This window comes from Homalodisca vitripennis, chromosome 2 (genome assembly GCF_021130785.1).
Source record: "Homalodisca vitripennis isolate AUS2020 chromosome 2, UT_GWSS_2.1, whole genome shotgun sequence".
Taxonomy (NCBI): domain Eukaryota; kingdom Metazoa; phylum Arthropoda; class Insecta; order Hemiptera; family Cicadellidae; genus Homalodisca; species Homalodisca vitripennis.
The window spans coordinates 208,419,329-208,430,737 of NC_060208.1; the positions used below are offsets into that span (position 1 = coordinate 208,419,329).

At 31.3% G+C, this 11,409-nt stretch overlaps 1 protein-coding gene across 1 annotated transcript in view; it reads right to left on the reverse strand.

The window, feature by feature from the left end:
* LOC124355347 (hyaluronan mediated motility receptor-like) overlaps positions 1 to 9,603 on the reverse strand; it is a 29,789-nt gene extending 20,186 nt beyond the window's left edge. Inside the window, exons 1-2 of the mRNA XM_046806453.1 lie at positions 9,355 to 9,603; positions 3,220 to 3,380 (exon numbers count right to left, since the gene is read on the reverse strand). Of these exons, the coding sequence (XP_046662409.1) occupies positions 3,220 to 3,380; positions 9,355 to 9,403 (210 nt within the window). The 5' untranslated portion in view covers positions 9,404 to 9,603. The remainder of the gene's footprint in view (positions 1 to 3,219; positions 3,381 to 9,354) is intronic.
* Positions 9,604 to 11,409: the final 1,806 nt, after the last annotated feature.

The following is an 11,409-nucleotide window of genomic DNA, read 5'->3' on the forward strand; positions in this document are numbered from 1 at the left end:
AAACGAAGGCAGTTCAAAATGAACTCAAAACGTTCACTGTTCATCACACACTTGTATCGACAACCACTCCATTCATTATCAAATAGTTCTCTTGTTGTTAAGTGGTTATCTTTGCATGCTGCAGAGTTTACTAAAATTCCTAAAAACGCCCACAATTCATCAATTGTCAAGAGAGAATGTGTAGCGGTCAGATTTGCATAATTTACTCTTACACGAGTTATTTGGTTATTTGTGTGAAGAATAATCTTATTTAGAATAGCTTCATTTATAATAAGTTCGAAACATTCACGAGCAGTGATAGCATCCCGTGCTGTACCAACTACTCCTCTCCTGGAAAGAACAATATTTCTTGCTGGATTTCGAATACTCCCCTGTCTTGGTTTAGTACTCCAAACATGGCCATTTTTTGCTCGAACTACATTAGTTCTAAGTTTTGTAAAGGTAAGTGTCAGGTTCATCTGTACCTCTAGCCGGTGGTGTGTGGCTGATGGTGGCGTGACAGCTTGTGATGTAGTGTCCTGTGGTTGTAACAGCTCGTGGTGTGGCGGCTGGTGGGGTGAAAAGCTTGTGGTGTGGCGGCTGGTGCTGAGGCAGGTCGTGGTGTGGAGGCTAGTTAGTGTGACAGTTCGTGGTTGTTGATGTACATGGTAGTATATTGTAGTCAAGTCGTTTGCCTTTTTCGTGTTGCCTCCTATGAGAAAAGTCATCATCTTCATCATCATCCGAAAACATCACTCTGCTCGTCTACTTCAAAATTTGGGTCAGCATCTGTATCGTCTGTATCCTCAAATACATCTATTTCTAACTGGTCCTCTTCATCCTCACTATTTTCGTGAACTATATCATCCTCTGACAAAGTTTCGTCCAGTAATTGTCTAATCCTGGCTCCCTCGTCGTCATTCATTCTCACAAAATAATAATTTGCTAAAATTTACAATTTCACACACACACACTAAGTATCAGATATAACTATTATATACACTTCCGGTAATAATTCAACTGGTATATGAGCTCCTATAGTAAAAATATTCACATAAAAACTAAAAGTTGCCTCAGCAAAAAAAAGTCACGCATTCACAAAACCTTCGTAAAAAATGACGACGCAATGCTAGAAACGCATAGAACAACGTGCCGCAGGCGACTGACAGACAGACACTGACCTTGACTGGCATCTTTAAGAAGGTAGAGGGAGGGGGGTGGCGCTCCGAAGCCACACTACCCAAATTCTATTGTTTTCGATAGGCCGTGTCGTAAATTTTACGAAGGATTTGTAATCTAGGGTTAAAACATAAACCTAGCAACAACGTATTACCACAGCAACCAAAGCTCACTGAATGATTGGACGTAAATGAGGTTGAAAAACAGCTGATAACATGTTGAGTTTGTATCAAAAGTAGTAGTGTCTAGACACAGTATGCAAAAATATAGTGGCATTTGGTCAATAATTAAAACTACAATATAACAAAAACCGGACGAGCGCCCCCAGCGCAAGTCGGCATTTTTCGTAAAAACTAATGACGTTGACGTGCGCTCGCGGCGCACGTCGGCATTTCTCGAATAAACAGTGACGAGCGCTCGTGGCGCACGTCGGCATTAAAAGGGTTAATATAGTTAGACAAATGTTAATTAAATTACTTTCCAAATTCTCTTAGAGAAGGATAATATAAATATATAAATTAATAAAAACTTTTCAACAGACAGAAAAAGTAAAAGTTTTAACGCATAATCCAAGTTTGTGACAAACACAGAACGATCTGTTTCAAAAGCACTATTTTAAAATTCTAATACAATATTTGTAAAACAACCTAAGGGCGACAATGAGAGGAAATTTTTCAAAGCCAACCGTAACGACAATCCACATAAATTACAATGAATTTGTTTTCAATGCATATATATAAAGGAAGAAAGTATGTATTACACTTTGACTCTATATATTAATTATATTTTTTTTAAGAAAAGTTCAGTATTTGGGCCTAAGGTTGTCTACATGTCAGTAATGCATGCACACTCAGACCACTACGTCACATGAGCATGATCGTTTTTTTTTATTTCCAGCCGGGCTGTGATAACAGTCTGCTAACCCCTTCTCCCTCCAACTCCGAGTACTAGGAAATGGTTATCTTTGTCTCATCAGCTCTCCATTTCTCTCTCTCTCTCAATCCTCCTCAAAACTAGATCTTGCAATTTGAAATTTCTTTAGCGACAGGGCACTTTCCCATGTTTTGTAAGCGTTCTTTAAGAAATTCAAATTTCATTTTGTTATACTCAATCCATCAAGTATTTGGTATTGTCTTCCTATATTTGGTACATATCTTGTTATACATTGATTTATGGGGTTGAATGTTACAGCTGTAAAATTTGTAAACAAAAAGTTAAAGTTTGGTCTATGGAGAAAATTTAACATAGTTTATACAAACTATGAGAAAGCAAAATGTTTACAAAATACAATTAATAAAACTTGACAGATATAACCATTCTCTTTCTAAAATTTGAACAGCCGTCATCTAGAAACCTTGAGATCTCGAAAAAGTGCATTAATATAAGTTTTAAATAATTACCTAACACTAAAAAACGTGTAATGTTGTGTCTATAATGGTAAATTGTCAAGTTAAAACAGTGCAGTTTTAACATACATACAGAAACATTGTGGAAATTTGGTGGGCTGCCATAATTTACAACCAATTTAAACTACAACTTGTAATATGACAATACCTACTTACACATTACTTGGATAAGTTATCCACCAATAAAAGTTTAGTCTCTCAACCAATAAAAAATTTTAAGATAGTGACTATCCAAATTTGCGCAAAATTATGTCACAATGTTAATTTTAATTCAGTATATATTAGTTGCTAACCAAAAAAATAAAAATCCTGCTATTCTTTCAAATCTTTCATCGCCCATAGTCAATATTGAACGTTTCAAATACATTATAATTAATATGCTTCAGAAAACAATTACTTTGTGCTTGGTACCACGAACAACTTTTGTCAACTAAATCAGCTTATTTATTTAGTGCTGTGTATTCAATTACATATCGTACCTTTGAATTTCAACACCATTTGTAACTGTATTGGAAATTGAATGCACAATACAGATATTTTAGAAAACTGTAAGAGATGAATACAGCTGTATGCCGTTGAGAACATAGTGTATATATTCTACATTTACTCACTACATGAGCTGAAAATAAATGCTGTGAGTAGTATGACTACTCACAGTTCTGAATGTTGCATGTGAAGGATTAACAGGTCCCTCGATGCTATCCAGAGAGGATGAAGAACACTTCTGATGGGGAAACCTTTTTGACACTGGTAGAACAGCGCCTTTGATCTTAGTATCCAGTTTAGGATCATATCTTCCAGGAGGAGGAGCACAGGCTGAAAGCATGCATACATATAATCATACATCAAAAAGTAATCATAGTCATTTTGTCACTGAAACATTTTTTTACAAAGAGCTGTTTCATGCTTATAAGTAGTGCTTCCCAAAGGATATTGTTTTTGTAGGAATTTGTACAGTAAAAAACAAACTGGTCATTATTATATAAACTTCAACAAGCTACCTAATGATTAAATGGAAGGGGGAGGGAGAACAAGCTTATCTAAATTCACACAACAAAGTTCAACACCTTAAGGACAACTGCACTGACTCCTTGAAAACTTACAAACTCTTAACAATAGCAAACAGCGGGTTCAAACAATTAACTGGGTAATCAATATTGTTCTAAATACAAAGTCGTTGCCAGTAGATATATTTTTTTAAAGATAAATTTCAATCCAATCCGCTCTGAAAATATAACCACCTATTGGTGTTGTTGGATGGATCACAGAAAAAGCGTTTTTAACCTTCGTCAAAATTATTCAGGAACATTGTCCCTATCTGCGGTTAAATTAACAAAAATCATTTTTTGCTCAGTATCTTATTGACAACATTCACAACAATAAGGGAGGAATTAACGATAATTTAGAACTTTTACATAAATACGAGAAAGGCTGTAAACTCTATATTCTCAAAGAATATTAAATATATAAACATAATGATTCAAACTGTAATGTATTAAACAAGGAACTTTAGTTCAGTTTGCGTTGTATTTTTAACAATGTTCTCTGACAGTATATTTTTATCCAGCTGATAAACAAACCAACAAGAACACATGAGGACGTAACCACTGCACACTTCAACCTGTCTGCCTGGTTATGACCATGTGTTCTGGTAGACCTACCGTCACGTAATATTCGTATGTCCCAATTTATTTTTTTGTATTTGTGTTATTTTTAATTTTTTAACTTTCAACAACCCTGCATGAAGCTTTTTTTAAAAACATGTTTGTTTTTAATCACCTGATAATGGAATGACGTTTCTGAAACATGTAGTGGACATCTACAACATTTGGGAACTGTTTGACAAGGTATAGTACCATATTTTAACAAGAAAAAACATGTTTAACTATTAGTACAAACACAATCAATAAGAAAATAAAATTAGGTTATTAGTAAGTTACCATTGTGGATTTTTCCTGTTTAATATTTGTTTATGCCAATATAATTAATTTATATTTAAATTATGAACTAATAACAATTCATAATCGTATGTTAATTTCTCATTGGTTTAACAATGTCAAATTTAAAGCTTCTACACTATACAAATTTACTTTCCTGAGAGGTTTCTAGCTTTCATTTTAAATAATTCGGGTAGGGTACGATAAGCGGACCCGGTTTTTTATATCGAAATTGGCAAATGATATTACTTAATCATAACCATCGATATAATCAATCGATACTGATTAATTATTTTGAACTATTACCTTAAAATAATAATCTATATCAACAGCTGTAAACATTCTAAAATAATCCACGTAGGATAATATTTTAATTTTACATAAGTAATTCTGATTATTAAAAATGGCAGTCAATTTTATAAAACTACACAACGTTGCTTTTTCGTGGCTTTAACATGTTGGACTCGTACCGAAAAACCCATTATGTGAAATTTGTGGGAAAGAAACAACTGTAACTGTGAGAGGGGTAAATATGGTCGTCTTCAGTTTTCCTAATTTTGGTTATAATAATTTATTTGATCACTGTAAATATTAAATTCATATTTTCATTTAAAACATATGGTTGTTATTGAAGACTATAGGTACTTTTACATCGATTGATAGTTTAGGATTTGAGATGCGAATATTAGGTATCGATGACTATATTCTTCGATATAAAAAACCGGGTCCGCTTATCGTACCCTACCCAATAATTCGATACAAAATTGCGTTTCCCACTGGTAAGAGCACTGAATGTTGTGTTTTGTGCAAGCTATACTACAATCCAAGTTATATTGACTGCAGTAGACACAATTTACTACTATCACGACTTTCCTAGAGTTGGTACATGACTCGTTTCACAGTGAAGGTGTTAACAATGCTTCCACACTTAGACTGATTGCTGTTATAATAGCAGTTTTTTGTTTATAAAACCTTCAGCACGAGGCCCGTTATGGCCACAACTGCCTAAGGTCAGCCCTGCTTGTAATTGATTGATGAATGTTTTAGATTTTGGTAGCTTAGCTAACAGCATTTGTAAAAAACCATCATATGTATGTACATTGTGTGAAAGCCTCATTATGTTGATTCCTGGTGACCAGAATGCTGTTTTTAGCTATTCTATTATATTATTGTTTCGCACTTACTTAAATCTACTATTAAACTGTCACAAGTTTACTATCTATACAATGCACCACTATTATTTGTTTGCCCCAATTAAGACCTCTATGAGGATAGCACTTGAGTGGTTTCAGGCAAACTATTTATCAGTAAAAACAAGAACAAAACTGAACAAATTGTATTCTCTCTAAATAGTGACATATATTGTAATTTTAGGCCGGTAAAGTTGCTTGGGCTATATTTGGATAGTACCCTTAGCTGGTCAAGTCATGTCAACCAGCTTTCCACAAAATTATCAAGAGTGGTTTTTTTGCTCCGTAAATTGAGAAATTGTGTAAGTTTAGAGAGTCTCAAGAGCTTACTATGCATTCTTTCATAGTAACTTAAACTATGGAATAACACTTTGGGGAGGCAGTAATGAATCACAAAGAGCTTTTATATGGCAAAAGAAAGCTGTAAGAGTTATAACAAATGTAAGTGATAGGAATTCGAGCTTACCATTTTTTAAAGAACTTAAAATTATGACCTTACCATGTATGTATATTTATAACTGTGTACTGAATGTTAAAGAAAATTTAAGTAATTATCAAAACCGTCAAGATGTACATAATTATAGTACAAGGCAGAGACATATGCTTGACCAATTTTCTATAAGGCTACAGAAAACAAAAATGAGCCATATATACATGAAAATTAAATTATTTAATAAGTTACCTGAAAGTGCATGGGAAGTTAGTATTAATAGGTTTAAAATTATTCTAAGCAAATGGCTAAAAGAAAAGTGTTTTTACAGCATTGATGAGTACCTGGTCTGTGATATTAGTGACTTAAGATTTTAATTAATATTAAGTATTTATTATTCTATTTATTATTTTGCTATTTGTGTTTAGTTGTTGATTTTTAATTAATATTAAGTATTTATTATTCTATTTATTACCTTGTTATTTGTGTGTATTTGTTGATCTTTTGTTTTAATCTTGTTATGTTGATGTTGTTGATTTATCTTTGTTAAATAATTGTTGTACTGTATATCTGCTTGTTGACAGTTTTTTATGAGTCCATGTTATAAGATAGAGAGTTGTTGTAAGAGTATGAAAGATTTTTAAGTTGTAATAATTGACAATAATTGTAAAAATTTGACCATGTCTATTGCACCATTGTTACCTAATGACAATAAAGATCTGAATCTGAATCAACCCCAATTGTAACATTAACGAAAAATTAAACAGGAATTGTGAAGAGTAATTAATGTGCTGTTAAAAAATTAAAATAACACTAAATGGTGTACAAACGTCAAAATGGATTTTTTATATTAATTTCAAATTTGCCTTTTCTTAAATTTTGAACTTGAAATTGGGCTTTAATATGTGTTAAAAATATGTAAAACATTAAAATTTAGAATTAAAGAGTTAAAACAGATGTTAGTTTTCTTTATATGTTTCATCTAAACTTGTACTTGTAGTAACAAAAGATGAGGAACTAGATTTAAAATAATGTGTAAACATAAACCAGAACATCGAGAGACACAATGTTTTATAGTGTTCTCTTTCATCATAATATAATAGAATTCAATAAAGAAAATGAATAACTAATTAATAATAAATAAAATAATCCAAGCCCAATAATAGAGGTATTCTATTATAGGTGAAACAATAATAAAACATGTCACAAAATGGGATGGGATATATGATATCAGGTGGAAAATAAATGATTGAAGAGTATTAAACTACATGTATTATAAGCTAGACAGTTATTGTACAGTAGTTTAAGAAGTTGACTGTGGCAGACGCCTTATTTAGTACAGAGCTGTTTAGGTTATATAAATATTTTACTAGTAGTACCAAAGTTAAAGATAACCTTTACGAATGCTCACTTAATCTGAGTTTTCATTACTATTTTGAGGGATATTTTCTATTTTTTTTTCCAGAAGTGTGGGATTTTGCCCCACTTAAGTCTGCACTGGTCTGGGGCATTTCCGCTCAGTGCTTTCCGATCCTCAGGTCACATCTAATTTTTATGACATTAGATCACGTTGGACGATCTGAATGGCCACTTATTATAATTCTGCCTAGATATATTTTTATAAAATATTTAGATTAAACAATTAACCTATATATATATATATATATATATATATATATATATATATATATATATATATATATATATATATATATATATATATATATATATATAAACAGTAAAAGTCTCACTTGCATGTTTTGCTGACATTTTGAAGGGAATTTGGCTTGGGTAAAATATAGCAAGTGGCCACCACCACAATCAAATAAGGGTACCATATTATCGATGTCTGAGAAACACCTAAACTATCAAATAAAAAAAAACATTCTAACTACAAGCTATTTAAAATTATCATTGCCTGCTCTTTTTAATGTGTTGAATAAGCACAATGTTCAAAATTAATTCAAAAACAGTAAAATCTGTACAGTATTTCAGTCAGTAACTGCTCCAAGTACAATGGCAATGCACATATTTGTGTCACAAGACACCACTATCCTTAAAATTAGTAAAAGGTTGTTATATGGTTTGGACAGGGTATGAAAAGCAGACCGGGTTTTTATATCAATCTTTATATATACTTTATATATTGAATAACATAACTATCAATGTATTTATATAGAATACTAAATTAAAGTCACATGATACAAATTAATAGAAATAGTTTAAACAACTATGTAATATCATAAATAATAAAGAAACCTAAAAGCTAACCAATCATCAAACAAAACATCAAGATGGATGATCTGCAAAATTTCAATAAATAATAAAGAAAGCGGAATACTAAAACAAACATTTTGAAACCGAGAAAGACACAGTAAATAATCTTTTAGTGTTATTTTGTACAGTTATCTAAATTTAACTATTTTGTTTTATTTAAAAGAAGTTAATTATAGAACAAATTGTGTTTAGAATATTAAAATGTGTGTACAGATGATGCAGATGATTTTAGTATTGTTCAAATGGATTACTATTGGTTGATTATATCAATAGCTATAATAAGTTAATTAAATATCGTTTGATAATTTCAATATAAAAACCAGGTCACCTTATCTTACTCTAACTCATGGTTTTATTTTTTACATTTTATGAATATACATAATTGATAGGCCTAGTTTTTATTCATCATTAAATTTTTACTTTTTTTGTATAAAACAGGTTAGGCTTAAGTAGGCTATACTGTTATTTGAAATACCTGTAACATAATTTGATTCGGCAATTTGTTTTTGGTAGTTCAGATCATGAATATTGATTCGATTGTGGTAGTGGCCACTTATTATACTGCAGCAATGTGTTTAAGAAGTAAATAGGACAATATAAATTAAACAAAAATGATAGACCTCAAAACAGGAGAAAATCTCTCAATGTAGGACCAAGTAACTCATCAAAGTTGTCAATAAACTTTATGAAACAGCCAGATCCACTTCAGTAACAGTTTGTCCAAAGACATTATTCAGTTGGCTACAAACTAATCAATTTACACACTCAAGATTAATAGAATCTAAAGACCTAATGTGAGGTGGAAATTGTTTTTAATTAGGCTAAATTATGCATACATTATGAAAACACACAAGATCCTGTAAAATTATAAGTAACATTTAACATTTCCTATGTAATTTTGTTGTGAATAATGGAAATAAAAACCGCTCACTGACTTAAATCAAGTGATAACTTACTTGTTTCTTCATTAAAACGATGTATCTTGGCTTTTGCGAAGGAAGACATATCTTTTGAGATCCACGAAACTAATTTAAACTGCCTGCAATATTTTAACTAACGGTAATAAGACTTAAAATGTATTAATTATTATTTTATATTTAATTGTATGTTGCGAGAAATTGTTCGATAAACTGATACCCGCGTCTTCTTCTTAAATGTGAATATGGCATAACAGCATGCAAGCAAAAACTGGTTCGTTTTGACTTTTGTTTCGCAAACGGCTCCTGTCTTATTCAAGATTCAAATTTCAGCCAATGACGGGACCTAACCAATCGTGTAGCTCCATCTGCACAACCGTTTACACTTTGCAACAAAAAATCTAACGCAAAACATATGACAATGGTTCAGTTGTGGTTATCGTGTAATGTAGCCAGTAAAATAAAGAATATTGTTTTGATTTCTCAAAACTAGAAAAACTAAATTTATTTTATTTGTATACCATAAACAATTACTATAAGAAGTGTAAGTACTAATTTAAATGCATATAATCTGCAGGCAGAAGGAAACATCTTAGAAAGTTCATTTAAAGTATTTGGATGGAAAGAAATAAATATATTAGGCATTAATTTCGATGAATGAGATCTCGGAATCTTAAAAGAAACATATCAAACTGTGTTTTAATACATGAAACTTGGAAGCAAACCATAAGTAATAAGCCCAAATATATAACATTAAGTCACCTGCTCTAACAGAGCTATTTTTGGTGATAAATAAATTAATTGGCACATTCATGAAGAGATTTTTGAAATAAGTATAAAGTATCAGGTGAAATCAATATTACCCTACTGCATACCTAGGAATTCATAGAATAACGTATACTGATTACAAAGACCTAATACTGTAAATCCAATTAGTACGATTTAGACAGTTATTGTGGTATTGTACCATACATCTAATTTTCTAATTTAAATTGCTAGAATATGGGTTTAAACTTCGTCATTATTTCTGTACATAATGCATTCTGTATATTTCTGAAGAATAAAATAATATACATGATCATTTTGAAAAGAGTAAATTTAAAAAGACCTTTTGGATCATTGGCCACAATATTTACGCAGATTTTCGTTGCAATTCATAGGACCAAGCGTTATAAAACTTACGGGCAATAAGCAACCTAGCTCCAGAAAGCCTTAAGTGCACATAACGCTGCTGTAACAATCTGACCTCTTAAAGCCTACAACCTGTACTGTATATGAGAATTACCTACACTAACTACGTACTATAGAAACATCCATCACTTAGCGTCTAGGATCTTTATCTATATGACAACAAGTCTAGTAAAAGCAAAAAGATTGGTACACACCTGAATTAGAGGGTATAAACATTTACTACTTGAATATCCACTGTTTATATCGTTTGATCAGCAGTCCTAATGTTAAAAATAGATTAGATGAGTTGAAAATTAATCATAAACATAAAACATATGAGACTAAACTTAATTGTAATAATTTGTTCATTGATCAGAGTTTTAATAAATGTAAAGCAGCCTAGAATCTAATTCAATGTAGTTCATTTCAAAATATGACTAATGTTGTAGCTTGGATAATGCTCTTCAGTTTTCAATTAATTCTGTATGTTACAGGATGTTGATATCAAGTTAGGGATACCCTCGGGTTCAGTTCTTGGCCCTCTTATTTTTTGATCAATATTAATGATTTATCTTGTAATGTTAAGACAAACACTTTGCTGTACGCTGATGATACATCTTTCACTAGCATAAGTGATAGTATTGTTAATTTTAATTATACTGTGCATTTTGTTATGACCAATGCATCTGTATGATTCCAAAATTATGGATTTTATCTTAAAGAAAATAAAACTGAAAATGTTCTGTTTATCTTAAGGCCATTTGATGCAACTGATGCAATATAGTTAATATTATTTTTTTATGTTAAATTTTTGTAGGTTAGTTGTATGAAAAAGTGTACGGCCTTTGTATTAAAAAAACTCCTTTAGCATAAAATGCATTGAATAGTTATTTATTTATTCCTAAGGTTCCTTACAAATGTTAG